General features: G+C 42.9%; 1 protein-coding gene and 2 long non-coding RNA genes across 16 annotated transcripts in view; 1 reads left to right on the forward strand and 2 right to left on the reverse strand.

Moving 5' to 3' along the window:
* LOC118353975 (uncharacterized) overlaps positions 1-7,679 on the reverse strand; it is a 49,815-nt gene extending 42,136 nt beyond the window's left edge. Inside the window, exons 1-2 of the long non-coding RNA XR_004813736.2 lie at positions 7,436-7,679; positions 5,537-6,198 (exon numbers count right to left, since the gene is read on the reverse strand). This is a non-coding gene — a long non-coding RNA (uncharacterized LOC118353975). The remainder of the gene's footprint in view (positions 1-5,536; positions 6,199-7,435) is intronic.
* The window catches only part of MKX (mohawk homeobox), a 116,609-nt gene continuing 99,011 nt past the window's right edge, over positions 4,463-22,060 (forward strand). For 5 of the 14 annotated variants that reach the window (XM_049096818.1, XM_049096814.1, XM_049096809.1 and 2 more), the window contains exons 1-5: positions 6,233-6,643; positions 6,921-7,241; positions 8,950-9,109; positions 16,673-16,826; positions 17,238-17,573. In XM_049096818.1, coding sequence (XP_048952775.1) covers positions 7,000-7,241; positions 8,950-9,109; positions 16,673-16,826; positions 17,238-17,573 — 892 coding nt within the window. In that variant the 5' untranslated portion in view covers positions 6,233-6,643; positions 6,921-6,999. Of the gene's footprint in view, positions 4,766-5,436; positions 5,619-6,231; positions 6,644-6,920; positions 7,242-8,949; positions 9,110-16,672; positions 16,827-17,237; positions 17,574-18,626; positions 22,057-22,060 lie in introns of those variants that run through there. The other 9 variants (XM_035713392.2, XM_049096803.1, XM_035713393.2 and 6 more) reach the window with 8 other exon arrangements.
* The window catches only part of LOC118354154 (uncharacterized), an 83,484-nt gene continuing 79,659 nt past the window's right edge, over positions 18,236-22,060 (reverse strand). The window contains exon 11 of the long non-coding RNA XR_007403699.1: positions 18,236-18,254. This is a non-coding gene — a long non-coding RNA (uncharacterized LOC118354154). The remainder of the gene's footprint in view (positions 18,255-22,060) is intronic.

A 22,060-nucleotide genomic window follows, 5' to 3' on the forward strand; every position in this document is an offset into this window, starting at 1 on the left:
TGCATTTTACTTTTTCAAATGATGGATGGCAGGGACTCATCACTTTTACAAATAACCTTATATTGCTGGTGGTCAGTTACCACTTGGTTATGTGATGCATTTGAAAAGCTCTGTACAGCCGTCCTCTACTCTGGAGACTATGGCTGCCCGAAACTGCTCTCCTGCTTTGAGCAGGACACGACAAAATAAAAGGCAGCTTCGTCCTAGAACAGTGTTGAATTAGCCTTCTAAATTAGAACCATAACCAGGCCATGCATATTACTATTTCGATACTTGACATGCTCTGAAATTAGAAACAGAATAATATTGGAAGTCTTTGGAGCGCAAGATGGTTTTAAAATTTTGAAGATTAAATTTATTACAGCCTTTTGGGTGTTTTGCAACATCTCTTAGACCAATCTACATTGGAAAGGAATTCGCCATGTACACCAGAAAAGGAATTTCAAATCAGTGGGGGAAAACTCTTTAAGGGACACCACAGGAATAACTAGCTATTCAACTGAAGAAGAGAAAAGAATCAAGTTAGATTTCCACCTCACAACATATACAGATTAATTCCAAGAGGATTAAAGAGCCAAGTGAAAATAATTTTTTAAAACCATTAGAAGAAAATAAAAACACAAAATACAGACACAAAATTGTAAGGAAGACACAAAACCAAGAATTCATAAAGGAAAATGCAGACCTATTGACCTATATTCACCTTTAAACCCCCTATAAGGCAAAATCAAAATAGGCAAAAGGCAGATGTCAGACCAGGTAACATATTTGCACTATATAAAACATATATATCATGGAAAAATGATTTATAAAGGATCTTTATAAAATTAACAAGGCATCTAATAAAATTATAAGCAAGTTTCTTTAATTAAGAAATACAAATGGCTTATAAACAAATGAAAATCTTCTCACACAATAAGACACTATTTTACTCATCAGACTGGCAAACATTATGATGTCCAAATATATGAAATGCTATGTAGCACGTCAGCAAACGGGGACTTTAGGGGCATAGATTGGAGGGAAATTAGGAAATATCTATCAAAATTTTTAAATCATGTCTCCTTCAACCCAGGAATTCCACATCTGTATAGCGATTCCTAGAAACATGCTTACACTTGTGCAGAAATAGTCCAACAAAGGTGTTTAATGTTTATTATAGTGAGAATTGAAAAGGCAGAAATGATGATGGAGAATGACTAAATGGATTATGGAGCATCATGTAAGACTTAAAAATACGGAATTACATGTATATGTCCTAATATGAAAGTTCTCTATGAAATCGAATGAAAAAGCGAGTTTTAGTTTAATTCTGTGTGTCTGTGTATGTTTATATAAGGGCATAAGTTATGGTCTCATTTATTTCAAAAGGTCAGAAAGCGAAACTATGATGATTTGCTTGCATTCATGTATGTGAACCCAGAGAAGAAGGAGCCAAAGGCTGCACATCAAATCAGCAGTGGCCACCTCTTGGTGGTTGCTACCCAGGAACGTGACTGGGTGGAGCTGGCTGACGAGGAACTTTCACTTGTACTCTGTTCCTTGGCTGTGAGTGAATTTATGGAGAAGGCCCTCTCAGAGAGAATTTATCCTGCATTATTTATGCAATTAAAATTAAATCATAAACAAAGCAAAAAATGCCTTGTGAGAAATTTGGAGGCTCCCATTTCTGCTGGCTCACCCACCACGTTTCTGCAGCTGTGGCTTTCACTATGGGCTTCGCTGTTTCCCTTATGCACTTCGACATGTATCTCTACAAGTCACACTGGCCAAGTGTGAGGTGAACCTGCTATTTGTTCATAAATTTACTATTTTATAACATTTGGACGGGAAGTGACAGTCATTCCCTGGCTTTGTAATTTATATCATTGCCTATAAGTAATAACTAGAAAAAAAGAGTTTAAAAGCAATCCTTATTTTCAAAAACTTTAATCAATATTTGTTCTGAACTGTCAGGCTCCTTGGTAAAATACCAAAGGCTTTTTTTTTATTAGAAAGTGAAAATTGCTTATGTTTATAATGACACTCTAGGTCTAACAGAATGAATCAAGATTTCTGCCAAATGTTGTTACTTAACATTTTTCTAGCTTTAGCAGTAGTAATATATTGCTTTCACATTAAAAAAAAATCTTAATAATAGCATATGGCAAATTTGTGGAAAACTTAATAGCTTCATCTTTTATGCTTTAGTAAGTTCAGGCTAAACCAAGATCAAACTAACCAAAATTAAGATTAGGACTCAAATTTTCTGACTTCTGGCCTAAGCTGTTTTTTCTTTCACCTGCACATGGCCATCTCCCACAAACTACATATTCTCTTAGGTCTTCTGATATGTTTTCTAAAACTTGAAGGTTTGCTTCTGAGGATTATAATGCAGCATTTCATATGCTGAGATTACAACATAGCATTAGAAGCTCAGTAAAATTCATCTTCAGAAGAGGTGGAATTTAATATAATGATAACTGTGTCTGAACTGTGGGTTAAAATAAAGAAGAAACTTTATTCTTGCACAGAGGATGAAACTTGCAAAAATAAAAATTTTGGTCTATCAGAAAACACATGCCCATTTGTATATTATGGAGGGATCCTCCATATGATTTCATTTAAAAACCAACCCTTCACTGTTTTTTTTTTATTTTAAAATGGATTCTAATTACTAAACTATAATCTAAAATAATTCTGCAATACTTTTTCAGTGACTTAAGACAAAGGTGTGTATATTTATTCCTATACCAGATAAAAAATGTTTCACACAAAGATTATTTTGCTGTATATTTTATATCACATTTTAAGAAAACAAATCTTATACGTAAATATATCTAAGATGAAAGTCCTCTAAGTGCATTTTAAAATTGTGTAAATGCAGTTAAGACTAAAACAACAAAATGCAGTATATACTACTCCCTAACTCAGTACTGTACAATGAAATTACAAGCAACCAAGTACATGCTTGTTGCTTTACACAGCACAGCTGGCCAAAATAGATGTCAGAGGGGCGTTTTACAGCTGATTTCATTATAATGACTGGTGACCACCATCATAGAACCATAGGAGAGAATCCCTCTCTTTCTTCCTGTGAATTATCAATTTATCAATTGTTGTGAAACTTATTCGCTGCAAGTCTGTGGCTGAAATTTTATGATGGGACTTTAAATCCCACAGCGAGTTCTGTAGACCGATGTGTATATTGAATTCACACTTCAGCAAGTCAAGTGCGGCGCCAATGACAAAATGCTAACGTTCCAACCTCAAATTATACATGAAGGGAAAACAAGGACAGGGGGGAATGTGCTCAAATGATAATATTTATCTGCCTAACGCGCAAAAACTTAAACCTTCGTCCTGTTCTGCTTTAGATTGTGCCACTGCCGGGTTTGCCATCGCGTATTTTGGGAGATAACATAATGGAAAATTCGAAGGTGTGATTAGTCTTGGAAATAGTAGCTTTAATATATAGATATATTTAACCACTTCCAGGGCCATAAAAGGAAGATGCTTAGGTGGGCCTCTGCCCCAGAGCTGACCAGCCACCTTTAAGGAGAAAAGAATAATGATGTCATAACTTTCAGGTTTGGGAAAATCTACTTTCGCTCTTACAAAAAGATGAAGGTGTCGCTGCGGCGGCAAGGCCCGCGGCGAGTACGCGGGCGGCTTCGTGCTCGGCGCCTGGAGGATATTCAAGGCTGCCAGAAGCTCTGAGCTTCACCGTTGCACCCAAATTACAGCTTTCGCTACTCTTATATTTAGGGTGATGGTGGGAAGAGAACTATCGTCAATAAGGGAATCTGAGAGGCATTCTGACTCCTTGCACTGTGTCCCAGCTCGGGATTCTTCCAAGTTCCATGCCCTTTCCTCCATGCAGGTCCCTGGCCCTGGGCTCGCCCTCTCTTTCTACCTGGGTCACCGTGGGCTGGGCACCTGGGCTCGCCTCGCCCCAGCCTTGCCTCCCTCCACCCCTGTGTCTACGGCGAGCGCAGCCTCTCCAGCCCTGGCCTCGGACGCGGGACGTGCGCCTGGATCCGAGACAACCCGGACCTCAGAAGCCCGGTGACACCAGAAAAGAAGCTCCCGGGGCGCAAGCACCTCCCGTGATATGCTCGCACGTTAGAGGCACAAACCTGAGCTCTAACTTCTCTCCCGCTAATCGCGAAGCAAATGAAGGGCGCATCGCAGCGCACTCTCCTGCTGGCCGCGCGTGGCTAAATTTCCGGCTCTCGGGCCAGCTAAGACGCGGGATTTGCACCGCAGTCTCTCGGCTCCCGGAGCCCGAGCCGAGCGCTACTTGCGGCTTCTCCAATTTCTCCCCTAAGCGTGAAGGAAATAGCCCCTTTTGCTCTGCGCCTGCGGGGCCGGTGGATCTGAGAGCCGGGCCCCGCTGGGGAGGACCCGGCGAGCGGGGGGGGAGGGGGGCCGGGGGGGCCTCCCCGGCGGCGCCTACAGCGGCGGCTCGTCTGCGAGGTTAACGGCAGTCCCCGCGGCCGGGAGGGTGCTGAGGCTTCCTCTCGCCGGCCCGGGAACGTGGATACCGCGCCCGCAGGATGTTCGCCGGCTGGGCCGCGCAGTCAAGAAACATGAGAAGGCCTCGGTATTCCTGTGCCCGGGCCGCGCGCGCCCGTCTGCGTAAATAAGGCCGAGAGGACGGCGGTGGCTGCGGTGAGCGCGCTGGAGCCCGCGCCGAGAACATGCGGCGGGGATGGGAGCGCGCCTAGCCTCGACGCGGGAGAGCCAGCCGCCCTGCCGCCGGCCGCCGGCCGCCCCGCCACAGGTACAGCCCTCGGGTCGCGCGTCGTGCTCGGCGCCGGGGGACGCGCGGCTCGCCCTGGCTCCGGGGGGGGGGGGGCGCGTTCCCTCTGCCTCCTGCCCTCGGCTCTCCCCGCCCTGCCCCCACCCCGCTTCGAGGTCCGCGCCCCGGGGTGGCCGCTCCTGCGCGGCTTTACAGTTGTTCGCGGGCGTCGGGTGCGGTAGTTCCACACGCAGGGAGCTCCCCAAGCGACAGTTTGGAGCGAGGCAGGGCAAGGGGAAGTGGGGGGTGCAGGAGCAGAAAGGGGCGCTGGGGACTGCGCTTGGGCGCCGGGTGAGGGCCGGCAGCTGCGCTTCCCACGCCCCACGCCCCGAACCCCTCGCTTCCGGACCCGGCTCTCGGACCCTTGCAGCCCCCTCCCAACTCGCCTGCAGCCTGCAGACCCAGACTGCGCCGGGTGTCTGTGGCTGCGACCTCTGCGTGGGCTTGGGACAGCCAGGAAAAGGTCCGGGGTGGCAAACCTCACGGCGGAGTCGCCTGGAAAAACTCGCCGTTGACTATGGGACCACGGGGCGGAGAGACACAGTCGGAGTGGGAAAGGGTGTGTTGGACAAACATCTCAGCGTGAACGCAAAGCACTACGCGCACTGATTTAAAAAAAAAAAAAACAAACAAAAAAAAACAACCACCACCACCACCACCAAGGCTAGTCCTGACCTTAGAACAGGGGCTGCAAGCACGGAAATTTGCTTGGACACTTTTCGCCGAGGCTGTGGGCACACTCCAGACACGTACCTGCCTGCGCGGGAGGACTCAGCCTTATAGTGCACTGAGCACTCCGCAGAAGGCTGGCTGCACCTCCCCAGGAATCCTGACGGTAGCCGTCTCTCAATCTTTGTGGTCACGGTCCTCAGTGTCGCGCGTGGCCGCTGCTGTGGCGGCGGGAGGGCGGGGTTAGGGGGCGTTGGCGAGTGTGGGCGCTCTGCGAGGCAGAAGATCTGGCGGTGTTGGGGTGGCTGCCCCGGCCCGGGCGGGGCGGGGTGAGGGGGCGCTGGCAGGAGTGCGGAGGCGGCTGGGGAGAAACAGGAGCTACCCCGAGGCGCGAGGCGGGGTGATGGGGGCGGTAACTCCACTGCTCCGCCGCGGCGCGCGCTTGAACCTGAGGCCGGCGCTCTGCGGCCAGAGGCTCGGGGCCGCCGCGACCCCGGAGGTGAGCTGCAAGCTTTTTCCAAGGATGGAAGCCGCAGGCTCGGTGGTGCGCGGACCGCTATGCCTCCTTCCGCTCCTGACACCTATGCAACCTCTGAAATGGTTCCCCGAGGCTCCAGAGAGGGGCGAGTGAGGAGGGGCTCCGAGCTCCAGGCTCACACCCGCGCTGAGGAAGAGGACCGCACTGACAGCGGGTTCCGGGAGGCCCGGGTCTCCGGCGCCTTTGACCCGCCGGGACCCTGCGCGTCCTGGAGCGGGCGGGGGTGGGGGGGAGGGACACAAAGTGGTGCATTTGCCTCTGACGCCACTTAACTTTCTAGCTCTGGAGTGAGCTGACTTTCCCTGCCCTCACCCCTACCCCCAGGGACCTTAGCCAGAATTAGAACGCAGGGGTTTCAGCCAAACCATCCAGGATCTAGAAAACATGAAAATCCCCGGAATCCCAGTGTGGCCTGGGACTCATTAACCGGGACTTGCAGATGTAGTCGTTCATATTACCCCCAAATTTCCCTTCCTTCCAATCCCTCCTTCTAACCCGAGTGGGAGCTCCGCGATGCTTTAGACTTCCGTGTGCCTGAAGAACCAACACCCCCCTCCCCGCGCCTCTCGGGCTCCGCTAACCCGATTGCAGTTCTTCCAGATTAAAACCAAGAAAAGAACTCGTTTAGGAATTACTTTCCTTTGCCAACGCAGGTAAATTATTCCTGGTTGAGGTTCCTTGGGAACTCGATGTCGGGGGGCCAGAAGGAGGGTAGGGACCTGTCCCCCCAGCGAGCAGGGTTGGGGGGGAGGGGAGGCTGGCGGGTTAGCGGTGTAGCCAGGTGGGGAGAGCAAGGATTCCCGTGTCCAGGTGCCGCAGCCCCGCTCCTCCCCTCGGCTCCCGGGCCCAGAGCCTCGGCCAAGCCCGGGGCTCGGGACGCGTTGGGCCGTGAGCACTGAGCGAGTAACGTGATGCATCTTCTTCGTCTAGAACCCGAGCCCTGCGGAGCTCCCGGCGGCCAGGCCTCGAGGCGCTGCGGCCGCGCGGCGCGCCCCTGCCAGCCCGCACCATGAACACCATCGTCTTCAACAAGCTCAGCGGCGCCGTGCTTTTTGAGGACCGCGGTGCTGCGGAGCGGGAACGGGGCAGCCGGCCCTATGGTGGCGTCCTGGACAGTGCCCACGCCCGCCCCGAGGTGGGCATTCCGGACGGCCCGCCCCTCAAGGACAACCTCGGCCTGAGACACCGGAGGACTGGGTACGCGCACCCTCCCGGGACCCCCGCCCGCCTGCAGCCGGGACAGTGGGAGCGGTGAGCGGCGCGGGGCGTGCAAGTGGCAGCCAGGCCCCTGGGTTAGAGACCCAGAGTCCCCGGGAGGGAAGGTCTCCGCCCCTGGTCTCGAGCATTAGTTTCTCGAAATATAGGGGAATCAGCTCATCAGGACAGCTCACAAGAGGCTTGTTGGAAAGTGAGAACACCTGGGACGGCCCCTCGGGCCCCGATACCTGCATCTCAGGGTGGGGGCTGCCTGCCCCGCTCCGGCCCACGGGTGCAGACGCGGCTGAGAGCTAGGCAGAGGGGGCTGAGCGCGATGCCAAGGAACAGGGCAGGGCCAAGCGGTCAGGGCGTCCCGGGTCAGGCCGGCCCCGTGGCCTTCCCCATCTTCTGTCGCGACGGGGCCTCGGAGCTGCCTCGAAGGTGTTGGCAAGGTCGCCAATGCGCGGGGCGCCCTGGGCGCGGGCGCGGGCGCGGGCGCGCGCGGCTCGGCGGGGCCCGCTGCGAGCCCGGGCGGGTGGGGGGGGGGGTGGAGGCGGCCGGCCTGCCGCGCCGGGTTTCGGCTTGGTGGGGTGAGGGGCCGCTGCGGAGCGGGAACTCGCGGGTGGGCCGGCAGCTCCCTCCGGCTGCCGAGGCGTCGCGGCGGCTCCCCGAGCGCCCCGCGGGAGAGGGGCGGCCGTCCTGGCCGTCTCCACCTGAAAGATTGCATCAGCTGCTTGCTCTGCGGCGTTGCTGGTTAGTGAAATAGAGATTAGGTTTCGTGGAAATGTCACTACCAGTCCTTTCGCGTTGAGTTGCACTTCAAAGTGTTTCAGGAGGCGAAAGTCCTGGAAGCTGCGGCGCAGGCGCGCGACCGTCCCGGAGCCGCAGGGCGCGGCGCGCGGCGACACCTCCCGGAGCCGCCGGGGAGCGCAGCGCCGAAGCCTCCTAGGGCTCCGCGCTGCTTCAGCCTCTTCCCTCCCTTTTTGAACGTGCTTTTTGCTCAGGGACCGAGCTTTCCATACCTTTTAAAGCCTCCCTTCAGTCGGGAAAAGGCCCCTGGGGTGGTGTGTGGGTGTGTGTGTGTGGGGGGGGTTAAGGTTCTGCGTCCTTCCTCCACAAACACTTGCGTGGAGAATTTCCCCTTTGTCCAGAGGATCAAAGAAAATAGCTCCGTGGGAAAGAGCGGGGGCGGCAGGACCGCCAGCATCCCTTGCTCTATTCCCGCCGTCCAGTGGTTGAGCTCGGGAAGCTCCCGAGAGGCGGGAGAGGCAGGCGTGAGCTCCCCACGGGAACGTTCGAGAGCTGGCAGCACCCTGACCGGGCCCATCCCTAGGGCGGGCGCGGGGGAGAGGGGCCGGCCCCGCTGCGAGATCCGGAGCCTAAATACCATTTTCCCTCAGGTCGCTTAACAACCGTCCGGTCCCCTCCAGCTCTAGGCGCTGGCCGCTGGCCAAGCTCTCCCGCCTTTCAAGACAGTGTCCTTGCCGCCACGTGCCCCTGGCGGCAAGCAGGCCATTTCAAAGCGAGATGCGCGTTAGTGCGGCTCCGTCCCTGCCTCACCTCCGCTGGCGGGCGCGGGGCGGGCGCGTCCCTCGGAGCCCGACGCCCCCGAGAGCGGGCCGCGCGGCCTACGGCGCCCAGGCGTCCAGGCGTCCAGGCGTCCAGGCGCGGGGGGCCCCGGGGCCCCGGGGACAGCGGCCGGGCGGCGCCGCTCACCCGGGCCGCCCCCTCCCCCTCCCCCTCCCCCTCCCCCGATGCTCAGGGCCAGGCAGAACGGCGGGAAGGTGAGGCACAAGCGGCAGGCCCTGCAAGACATGGCGCGGCCCCTGAAGCAGTGGCTCTACAAGCACCGTGACAACCCGTACCCCACCAAGACTGAGAAGATCCTCTTGGCGCTCGGCTCGCAGATGACGCTCGTGCACGTAACGGCGGCCGAGGAGCCGGCCCGCGGCGTGTTTGCGCCAACCCCCGCCTGACGCCTCCCGAGCCGAGCCGGTGGGACGGGGCCGGCGGAGGCCCGTCCTGGGGCTCGGGCTCCTGCCCTGGGTCTCCCCTCAATCTGAGCTGTCGATTCAGTGCTCGTGCTCGATGCAGGAGGGACGCGTGGTGCTTTGTGAAGGAGGGAGGTGAAAAGTCACCTGCGAGTTATGACAAGGTGCCATGCATAGATGGGTAGGATGGGACGACCTGCAGTGATTTTCAGACGTGAGCGTGCATCAGAGTCGCCTGGAGGACTTGTTCAAACCCACACTGCTAGGCCCCACACGGGAGTTTCTGATTCAGGGGTAGGTCTGGAGTGGGGTCAATTATTTGCATTTCTAACAAGTTTTCAGGATACTAAAGTTGCTGGCCCTGGCTGAAACTTTGAGAACCGTGTACAAACAAAGGCACTACACATTAGGGCCCCACATGAAAGGTCGATTACAGGCTGACTTTCAGAATTACCTTGACTAATAGAGCCAAGAGATGGAGAGGAAGAGCAAGAGGTGGATTTTTTAAAATTTAATTTAATTGTATTTATTTTATTAAGTAAGAGGCATCCCGAGCATTAGCTAGAATCCACACAATTTTGCTGCTGGTATCTTTCTACTGGGGTTGAGAAGAGGCCAATTTCAAGTGGTTGGTTTACCACTTTGTTAAGTGCAGAGAAAGGGTGCAGGTTTGTTTCTTCTCTAGTGAACAACACTTCTTTATATTTGACTTTTCCGTACGTAATCTTACTTGATATTCCCCCAAAATATGGTGAGTTAGAGCAGTAATGAGCATTTTACAGGTGATGTGACCAAGGCACTGTGGCAGTTAAATGTTACTAAGGGATAGAAGTAGTCTTGGAAATAATGTAATTCCAGATCAAATGCTCTTTCCAACGCACCACAGACTTCTTTAATAAGTGTGGTGACATGAACTTTTATACATGCAAACAGAACAAATTTATTCAGAAACAGGAGGAGGAGGTAAGTGAGCTGAGAAGTTTCATGTATGATAGTAGCAACTACATTACTGCATTTGTGAAGTTTTGGTCATTCCATTAAATTTATAGTGAGGGAGGCCCCAAATAAAAGATAATACTTAACTACTAGATAAAATAAAACTTGCTTTCCAGAGTATTGAAGGTTGACATTTTAGGAATTGCTGGAAAGTTTGACAAAGCATGAAAGTTGACTTGTATTCAAGCTTATTAAAACTATAATATGCATTTGTCTGCTTATATTCAGAATACAATTGTAGAGAATAACATCTGTTTTGCTTCATGTTAACAGGCAATAGTATTAATAGTGATTTGCTGTAGCACTGGAGGGGAAAATTTATTTAGTGTTCTTGGCTCAGTATCTGTTTAACATAAAACTATGAATTTTCAGTGATTCTAGTCAGAAAAACTTGACTCGTGAAAATAAATACATATGCTCAAATTTCAGTTTAAACAGGTATGCTATTTATTTTGAAAATACACTAGTTTATAGAACTATTTGAATACTTCACAATGATGTCAGCAATAAAACATTAGATTAATTTGGTATATCATACAGTTCCATACTTAATGCTTGCCGTCCTTTTATACGGAAAGCATATGGCATATTTAGACTTTTTTTAATTATGAAAAGTAACATTGTCATTAGCAGAGACATTTAAAGTTTTGTGTACAATAGTACTGTTGAGTTGCAATGCAAGCAGTCATAATTTTAATACAGAACCAAATTATTTTCTACCTATAATGATAGCTCAAATGCAAATAACCATTCTTTCTGCATTAAGAGCTTGGTAACTCTATTATGGTTTTCTAATTATACTTTATATTTTCATTGTATTTTCTTTCTCTTACACTACTCCTCAGAAAATAAAAATGCACAAAATTATTTGATTTTTAAGTGAAGCGAAGATAATTATTTATAATAATAAGTGATTCCTGCTTAATGATTTTCAAATTTTTATAGCAAATGAAGTTGGTTTCTGGAACTTTATAGTGATTAACAGAAAAAATAAAAATGTGTGGAATAGGCAAGGGACTTTAAGTATAATAATCCAATTTTGGTCCAGTTATTTTCAATGAGGCATAATAAGATATCCATGTAAGAATATCTGTATATATATGTGTGTGTGTGTGTATGTATACATACGTATCTATCTACAGCTGACCCTTGAACAACCCAAGAGTTAGAGATACCAACCCTCCTGCAAGTCAAAAATCTATATATAGCTTTGACTTCCCAAAAACTTAACTACTAATAACCTGCTGTTGACTGGAAGCCTCATCAATGACATGAACAGTCGATAGAAACATATTTTGTGTGTTATACATATCATATACCATACTCTTATAATGAAGTGACCTAGAGAAATTAAAATATTAGTAAGAAAATTATAAGGAAGAGAAAATACATTTACAATAGTACTGATTTGGTGAAAAAAAAATCTGTGCATAAGTGGTTCCATGCAGTTCAAACCTGTGTTGTGCAAGGGTCAGCTGCACTTATATTGCATTGTATGGGGGAGTTTGTGAAAGTCAGACATACATTCAACATTCAAGCAAATTCTGACTCTCTGGGAAACCAAATAAATTATGTAAATACTTTACACTTCTGGAGGAAAAATAGAAAGCTATGGGCTGAATAAAGCTTTTGATCTCTGCAAATTAGAGCCCTATTTAATGAATCACGTTCTCCCAGTGAACAAATTTCTACTGTGGAGTCAGGTTTCTTGAGAATAGTGATCATGTCTTTTTCATCTTCACACTCCCCATGTTATCCAGCACTGTATTTTCCATAAACTGTTCATACATGTTTGTAGAGTGAATAGGTTCTTTTGGGGAATACCGCTATAATCACCATGTGGCTTTCCAAAGTATCATTTTGAAAACTAGAGAATGTCTTGAAATCTTATAGATATTCTAGTTTTTAAATCCATTCCATTGAATACACAGGGAGCAGCTCATTATCCTTAATGCTATATGATGGTTCCATACAACGGCATGAATGTAACTCATTTTATCATCTTCAGTATGTCTGGAAATATGTCATATTTTTAATGTCTGTGAATAAATATGGGGTGTTCCCCTTATTTCTAGTTCCAAACTCCTATTTCTTGTTTATTGCAGTACCTTCTGTCTCTGTTTCTATAACTGATGTTAATAAGCAATTAACATAACTTTTATTCCTTAACTATTAGAGTGTCTTGTATTTTGATAATTTCCTTCACATTTAACATTTTCCTTTTGGCTGTGTATCAGGCCATTAAGCTTTCCATAAAACATATTTTTGCTTTGTTTTGTTACTCTTAAATTGATAAGGAAGAACATAAAACCTGGTCAGCAGTCCCACTAAACCTAGAAGCATAGAATTGAAACTTTAGTGGAGGAAATGTTTTTAGCACCTCAAAAGGTACTTTTTCTGATAAATAGAAGCACTAAGGACATTAATCTACACTTATATTTTATTTATCCCTGACAAATGAAGCTAAAAGAGTTCTTTGTTGTTAACCTGACATCTTACTACCTAATGAGATATACACATTTCCATAAAATTAACAGGTAGTGTGTGTGTGTGTGTGTGTGTGTGTGTGTACTTTAACCAACCAAAATATTCCATTGTGCTTAATCTCTGTGGCTGCCCATTGCTTAAACATTATAAAAAATATACTCTGTATTATCAAAATGTGAAGAGCTTTATTGTGGAATGACATAAAGTGGCATGCATTTAGGGTTTATATTATTGTAGGATATAGAGCATACTGCAGAATAATTGCCTTGGAAGAAGTTTTTCAGAGAAGGACAGATGGGTGCTATATCTGGTTTCAGTGTTGCCCATTGTTCATGTGTATATATTTTAAAACATAGTTATTATATTTTTTCTGGATTATAAGAGTGAACTGTCTCCTTGAGTTGACTTCTTTCATGATCCCAATGCAGAGTGCAATGCACATTGAGCTTGAGATTATGTTTAATGATTGGGTGTTAATGTTTCCTTTACTTATAGAAGTTTCACATTTCTATGATAATGGCTAAACATACCAATGTACCATTGATTAAAACTGCTCTGTTCTAAGATTTTGCCCCTTCTGTTGACATAACTCCATTTTTGCTTGGTGAGTGCTTCTGCCGAAATATGTATGTAGTTATCAACTGCAAGGATTATAGCAACTGTTAAATTTTCAACAAAATTTCAAATTGGTCTTTCTACATTATTCCAAGTGTTATACTATATGGAATAGAAATGAGGTTGTCAATATTTCAGTTGGGTAACTCAGAATAAGTTTTTTAATTCTGTATGTTCAAAGGTGGACAGATGCTGGCTTATCCCTTTGGGTTTACTATAATGATTGCTCTGTCAATACGATGAATGTAAACACCTTGGTTAAAGTAGGGATGAAAATTACTAGTTTTTCTCTTCCAACTTCTAGATATTTGGTTCTCCAAGTTTTCACTATAAAATACCTTGTTTCTTAAGCTCTGAGTTTGACATCAAAATGATGTTGCAGAACCTATCCATAGTAAGGAGGCCTGTTTCGTGTAAAATAGAATTTAATGAGATTTGCATGACAACCTGAAGGAATCCATAGTAAGTTGAAGGTAGAAAAATCTGAACTGGTATTTTTACCTTCTGTGAAACAGATGGAGTTTGCATTAGTGCATCAGGACCAAAAAAAAAAAAAAAAAAAAAAGAAAAAGAAAAGAAAAGAAAAACAGTATTTATGCAAATTTGTTAACCAACTGTTTGCTGTTTACATGACAATGCAAGCAGATATTAAACACCTTAAATTGTACAGTAAATTTCTAGTGATAAAGTACTGGCAGAGTGAATATATTAGCAGATTGCTTGCCAGTCAAACTTATGAAATCAGGTTACAGACAGCTCATCTTAGATATCAGCAGACCTTTTTGGAAAATCTTCTAACATGTGATAAATATATTATGGTAAGAACTAATTATATAAAACATAAAAAGGATATGACCCCTGTATTTGAAAAACTGTAATCCCACCATGATATTCAAAGGTCCCAATTTTTGTATGTTAGAATTATAGTCTTAATGTCCTTGGAAATTAGAAGGCCATTGCATTTAAATAAAAATATGCAGAGTCACGTAAGAATTGGATTACACTGTACTATATGATGGTTGTGCTAAAGTTTAAGACATAAACACACATGTCTGATTGCTCCAAAAGGGCAGTGGTCAAAAGCAGAAGGTAGATTAGTACCAACTATAAAAGGAATAAATTAACACTTTTGTAGGAGAGCTTAGACTGTATTTCACAGATCTTAGTTTTTAGAGTTGGCAAGGATGTTAGGAACCATCTAATGCATTTTATAGATGAAGGGTTTGAAGTTCAGAAAAGTTAAGTGACTTCTGTAGATTCACACTTGATTTTGGCAAATTCAGAATAGGAAAACATTATGCCACAGTTATAGGATAACAAGATATTGATGAGGATTTGAAGAAGTCAAGCAATTAAATCATAATGGTACATCAACACTTGAAGTTGATGGTGATGGTTAAGATTCATTCAAGTGCATAGAATGGAAGATAGAGAAATCCAGAAAAAAAAAGTTCTAAAATTCCCAGTTACTACTAACAAAAACCTGAATAAATACTTCGGCTATGACTTGGAGAGTAGAGGAAGGTTTGAAGACTAGACCAGGCATTTTGTGCTTCCATAGTAAATGTTCACCCATGTATTTCAGTTAATACATAGTTCCACACTAATCCTTCCATATGTGCAGGGACGAAGTTTATCCTAATATTTAACATTCCTAGCACTGACCACCATAGCTAGAGCACAAGAACTACTCAATGTATATTTATTGAATGAGTATTTGCAGAAGGTGTCTGTCTAGAGGTTGGAGAAGACTAAAAAAATTGAAGCCATATTAAATCATAGTATAATAGCACAACTTGATAGGAAGAGGGCTTGATAAAAACTAAAACTTCTGGAATGCCATGGTGAGTTATTACATCAATGCACATAAATTTAAGGGGACAGTTATTACTTAAGACTCAAAGGTAATTAATATTGGATATATATTACCTATGATATATTTTCTGTATATATGTGTGTGTGCATGTGTATGTGTGTGTATGTAAATTGGGAAAAACCACCATGTTTTAAAAACTTGTAGAGTCAAAGAGGAAAAAAATGTAGTTCTGTTTTTTTAAAAAGTAGGATTCACCATAGGCCCATTCAATAATTATGTCTTGAGAAATATGTAAAAATTGTAGGTTTATATTATTAATCTCTAAAAAAAAAAAGAAACTTCCAACGTAAGCACTGCCACACAAACTATTGTTGTAATGTGGACTCATGTTCTAGAAAAAAATTGGCAGAAAGACGTAATTCTCTTTCCATATATCATTCTTTTAAAAGCAAATATTGGCCCTTTGGGTTATTTACATATATTTTTTCCTGATGATAGCCAGATATTTTCAAGGAAATCTCAAGCACCATTCTAACTTCCAGAAATACAATAGTATCTATTAAAAAGAAATGGAAGTAACTTTCTTTTGTTTTGCAGTGTTTGTTTCTTTGCATTCAGCTATTTTCTTTGGAAGCATTTGACTTTCAACTTAAAGCTGAGTGTTAAAAAAAAAAAAAAGCTGAGTGTTATTGGCATTTCTCTCTCTCTACTTCTCTGATTGCTGTATCTGACTGCTGTGCTAGTTTCTCTGTTATAATTCGGTCTCTTTGATCTCTGGAGGTTTCCAGGGTTTGGTCTTCAGCCATCTCCCTGACTACTCAAAGCTGCCGCCGACACTTCTGTGCATTTGACCCACATCTGATTTTCTTCTCCCTTGAGTCTCAGATATCATTTTTACTTTCTTCCTTCACATCTCACCTGTATGCTTTTCCAGTACCTCAGACTAATCATTCCCTAAACCAAGCACATCATTTCACCCATAAACAGTTCTACTTTCCTTCTCAAAATGGCATTGTCCTCCTCTTGGTTACAAAGGAATGGCTCAAGGTCATTTTTAACTCTTTCCCTCTTCCTCACCCACCACAATGTCTCTGGAATTTGACTTATATTTGTTCTCAAGTCCTCTTTATTGGGAACACACTTTCCTACCCATTATACCTGACACACTCCTTCAATGTTTCACTTAATTCCTCATGAAGTCTTAAGTCATACATGAAAGTAACCCCTTCTTCCTTTGGATTCCTGTATCATTTTATTTTAATGCCTCTTAAGCCATTCAATCACATTCTTTCCTATACTAAAGTTATTTGTACACTATCCTACCTCTTACTAGACTGAGCATTTGATGGCAAAGCCTGTTCTTTTTTTAATTATTATTATTCCTAGAACACAGTAGGTGCTCAGTCTCTGTAGTAAGTGCTCAGCATTTGTTGAATGAATGAATGAATGTCTAGTACTATTGCATTCTGAGAATATTTAATGATCAGAGATACTGTGAGAGGCTTAGGTCCCTTGTGGGAAAGTAATATGTGATGGGTAATATTTTTTGTTTTGTTAATTGAAAAATAAAACTTTTTTAGGTGTCAAATTGGTTTGCTAATGCAAGACGTCGGCTTAAGAATACCGTTCGACAGCCAGATTTAAGCTGGGCTTTACGAATAAAACTGTACAACAAGTATGTTCAAGGAAACGCTGAGCGACTTAGTGTAAGCAGCGATGATTCATGTTCTGAAGGTTTGTTAATATTTTTATTTTGCTTTCCCTCTATTAATAAGAAGTTCACCCCAAGTGCTGTTTTTTAAGGTTGACTCCACTAAATATGATGGTACTCTAATGATTCTTTTTTATTGCGTGAAGTAACTTCATTTTTACAATTCTATAAATGACCAACAGAATATGGCTGCTTCCTCTTGTTTATAGATTTATCATGTGTCAGAATAACATTTTCTGTGAAATTCGTTAAAATTAAGATACCATAGGGAGAGATTACATAGATTCCTGCTTCCTTTCCCTAAAAATTAACCTGGGGTATCAAAGACAATTTAATATACTTTAAATATTCTTTATTTATGTATATATTTAATGATTGACTATAACAGGGAATAGTATATGTAAGTACTACCTATTGGTATTTTTCTCCCTTAGATGGAGAAAATCCTCCAAGAAACCACATAAATGAAGGGGGCTATAATAATCCAGTTCATCATCCTGTGACTAAAAGTGAAAGCTCAGTCATAAAAGCTGGAGTGAGGCCAGAGTCACAGGCCAGTGAGGACTACGTATCACCCCCCGAATACAAGAGCAGCTTATTGAATCGTTACCTTAACGACTCCTTGAGACATGTCATGGCCACAAATGCTGCCATGATGGGAAAGACAAGGCAAAGAAACCATTCGGGATCTTTTAGTTCCAATGAATTTGAGGAAGAATTGGTGTCTCCCTCATCATCAGAAACCGAAGGCAACTTTGTCTACCGTACAGGTAAGTCTGTGCTTTTCATGACACCTTGTTTAAAATAGAACTAAAACTGCAGCAAATTCAACAGGTATAATGGCATGATCTTTACTGCTTTTATAAGAGATTATTCACATATAGCTCATAATTTAATTTGAAAGCTTTTGTTTTGTTTTTAATTACCAGATGTACTTGTTAGTAGATGATGGTCTACTTGGGTTTTTCACTCTTAGTAATAAAGATGAGAATTTTCATTCTTAATGCTCATTTTTAATCTCAATGATATACATTCTTGGAGGAGGAATGCCCTGAATTATAGCCAGCCATGCAAACACTTTGTGTTCCATCTTTTCTCTTAAATTCTTTGATTGCTAATAGTGATGGAAAATGAACACAAATTAGCATGGGTGCCAAGACTCATGTGAAGGAAAAGTGTAGATCGGGCTTAAATTGCTTTGGAAATTTTACTTTTATTCCTGGAAAGCACAAGTAAGACTGATAAATAGCTTTGAAATTTTTACTTTTATTCCAAAAATTATGAATTGATTTCTGCCTGTCCGGAACTTTCTGATGGAGTAGTGAGTTTGGTAAAAATGTCTATCTTCACTTCAGTTTCCAGAGTTTTGCTCGTAAAGAGTGTGTTTGAGCAAGTTGCTTCAGAACAAAGGATATGTGTGACCTACATCTGGTGCAGATAGAGTCCAGATCCTGAAAATGCCAACAAATGAGATTTAGAAATTTTAGAGTTGGAAATAACTTTAGAAAGCATCTAGTCCTGCCATGTTATATCATAGATAAGAAAACCCAGACCAAAAACACAAGTTAATAACTCTTCTCCGGATCAGTAGTGCAGCTTAGCCTGTGTAAGGGGTAGGAGGAACATAACTACTACAAGACTATGATAACTCTTAATTATTACATATACTGCCACAATTCATTTATTGAGCAATTATGATATTCTAGGCCCTCTGCTAAACACTACACAAATGATACTGAGTGTAGTCCTTGTAAGGAGCTTGATATGTGGGCAATAGGTCTTTATAAAAGAATTACATTTGGTCTGTTTAATATACCTTTCAGATTATTTAACTGGAAATCTTCAAGTGTCTACAAATGTGTACAAGATATATTATCTGTGGGACACCTGGGTGGCTCAGCGGTTAAGTGTCTGCCTTCAGCTCAGGGCATGATCCTGGAGTTCCGGGATCAAGTTCCACATCGGGCTCCCTGCAGGGAGCCTGCTCCTCCCTCTGCCTGTGTCTCTGCCTCTCTCTCTGTGTGTCTCTCATGAATAAATAAAGAAATAATCTTTTTAAAAAAGATATATTATCTGTAAGGATTCAGAGAAAATCTCAATACATTTTTAAAGACTTAACTTCACTTTCTGTTTGCATCTCCAACTTCAAGGTTGAAAACAACTCCAAATGCTCTGACATACAAAATTAGTCTTGTAAGTAATAATTGGGTCTAGTAAGAAGTAAAAGATGAAATAAAGACTATTTAGCTAATAAAAAAATTTTTTTTAATTACATACTAACATCTAACTAATGTGACCAGAGCAGAACTTGGAGATAATTCAGAGCTTCATTAATTTTATTTACAGAGATAGAAAGGGATAGGACGTCAAAATGTGCAAGTACAGATAATTGAAAAAAGAATAAAAATAAAATGAAAAAGTTAACATGGAAAGCTGAAAAATAAATTAAGAGTTGACTCTGAAAGCAATACTAAAAGAAACAGGTAAAACTTGGCAGAGATTAAAGTTGGAAATGAGAAAGGAGATATAGCAATCAATATATAGTCATTAAAAATATTTTTTAAAATTGTGGTGTATTATGCACAGTTATTTGACAATATACTATATATAAATGTGCAGATGAAATGAATTGGTAATATCCACACGAAGTAAATTATAAAATTACAATGAGAAAAGTTATAAATGATCACTAATTCAGGGAAAGTCAAGGATTTTAGTAAACCCTGTTCCCAAAACATATGATTTGATAGATTTGTTGGATTTTTTCCCCCAAACTTTGAAGAAATAATTAATTCTCATCCTTCATGCATTTTTCTGGAACATATAAAAATATGGGAAGTATGTCAGTTTTTAAAAATGTAAATGTTATTCTAATCCAAAGCTAGATTAGAATAGCATAAAAATCAACATTTTTATTTATAATACTGATAGTGACTTTAAAGCAACATGAGAAATATTGATAGCATAAGGTTAAGTGGAAAACAATTTAAAATTGTGGAAACATTGAATGCAGTTATGACAGTACAAATATATATATAGACAAAAACAAGGAAGATTTTTGAAACAATGAAGATTAATTTTGATTAGGTGGAATAATTGAAGATCTATTATTTTGTGAAATTTCTTATAAATTTCTTTATGTTACCCAGTAGAAACAAATTTGAAATTTACACATTGTGATGAATCTTCTGAAAATGCATGCTCTTTTCAAAGGTGATAAAGTAGAAAACCAAAGAGGGAAACTTGCCTGTATAGTTGATACTTCTCGAAATTAAGTATCTTGGCCATTTATTTTTATTAAAATATCCAATCAATGGCCTGTTCATCTGCCAAGTTCTATTTTTAAATAAAAGCCTATTTTTTAGTTATGCAAACAATGAGAAAGCAACCTAGACATGTAAACTTCTGGTTTTGCATGCATGAGTATGAACTTTAAAAAGAACGAAATAAATTTTTTGGTTTTGTGGATAGAGAGTTGAGAAAGATTGGTGGTCTAAGACTCGTCTGCTAAATCTCAGCCTGAAATAATAAATGGCTGTCTTCTGGGGGAACCGAGCGACAACGTTGCTGCAGTTGTAGCTGGGTTACCACTCAAGCATAAATAGTAGAACAGGGGATTTCAATAAATACTTTCTGAGCAACTGCTATGGTTTTCTCTGGCATACAGGCTTATTCTGAATTCCTTCAATTCCTTCTGGTTATATCTTTCTTTCTTTGCCTAAAAAGAAATCCTCTCAATCTGCTATTAAATACCACTCCCCTCCTCCACCCCAGTTTTATAGTAGTGCAAAGATTTTGTCCTTTTTTTAAAGATTTTTTAAAAAATTTATTCATGAGACACACACACACAGAGGCAGAGACATAGGCAGAGGGAGAAGCAGACTCCCTGTGGGGATCATGATACAGGACTCGATCCCAGGACCCCGGGATCACACCCTGAGCCAGAGACAGACACTCAATCACTGAGCCACCCAGGTGTCCCTAGTGCAAAGATTTCATCTTTTAAATTCTTTTTCAAGACTAGATCACCTTTAAACATAGTGTATTAATTTATCTATGCTAAAAAAGAATTGTATCCATTTCCTCACCCATTTTTAGTATCTTATGATTCATTCCATTAATGATAATTGAATAAAAAAAAGCCAAATGAAAGAGTTGGTGTGTGGAAAGATAATGTATCACTGAGTTTCATTTCACCTGTTCTTGTAAATTCTAGGAGGGTGAAGCCTGCTAGATTATAAAGTAGTAATCATAATTAACACATATAGGTGGATAGAAGTCTTTTCTATGTCAGTGTGTATTAATCAGATTAGCTTCCTCTCCACTTGACTGACATCAAAGTAGATGCAAACATGTTTTTGTTGATTTTATGTAGACATTAAACATTTTTTTGTAATCTACAGTCTCCCCATCATGCAAGGGATAAAAAAGATTTTTTCCCCCAGGGGACAAAATAGGCTTTCAATAAGTATTGGCTAAAATATTTCTTTCTAACAGCAGAAATTATAACATTAGAATTGATTAGGGGCTCCTGGGTGGCTCAGTCGTTGAGCATCTGCCTTTGGCTCAGGTCGTGATCCTGGGGTCCTGGGATACAGTCCTACATCAGGCTCCCTTTGGGGAGCCTGCTTCTCCCTCTGCCTATGTCTCTGCCTCTTTCTGTGTGTCTTTCATGAATAAATAAATAAAATCTTTAAACAAGAATTGACTAGAATTATTAAGGTTATTGCTTCTAAATACAGCTAAATAATACTTGAGAAAACTTAGTCACTCAGTGTTGTCTATGTCTAAATTAAAATTACAATACTGTTCATCTTACTGTTCATCATGTTAGGTTAATGGATGACAATTTTCAGGTATGTGATGGAGTGAATCCCCATGACAAACTGACCTCGAGCCCTCTAGTCCCTCAGTGAGTCTGCTCTCTGAGGTATCAGGATGAAGACTAGCTTTAATATCCACCTCCATTTCTATTGAATCAGTACTGATATTCTCCAGATGGGACCATCCATGAAGGAGCTATGTGCCATCTGTGCCACCTTACAGTGAGTCCTCACTGGAGCCTTTCCTAACTTGCATTGCAGTTTGATTTATCCTCAAAAACCTAACAAATTTCCTTCTTTACTGAAGGAGAAAGGAGAGGTTTCTAAGAAGTCTATTGACAAGGGGAAAAATCAGGCAAGTCTTGAAGTAAAACGGGTAGACTTCTTCCCCTTCTTTTGCTTGGCTTGAGAACAAATCCCTGTTATGTTCTTTC

This window comes from Canis lupus, chromosome 2 (assembly GCF_003254725.2).
Source record: "Canis lupus dingo isolate Sandy chromosome 2, ASM325472v2, whole genome shotgun sequence".
Lineage (NCBI taxonomy): Eukaryota > Metazoa > Chordata > Mammalia > Carnivora > Canidae > Canis > Canis lupus.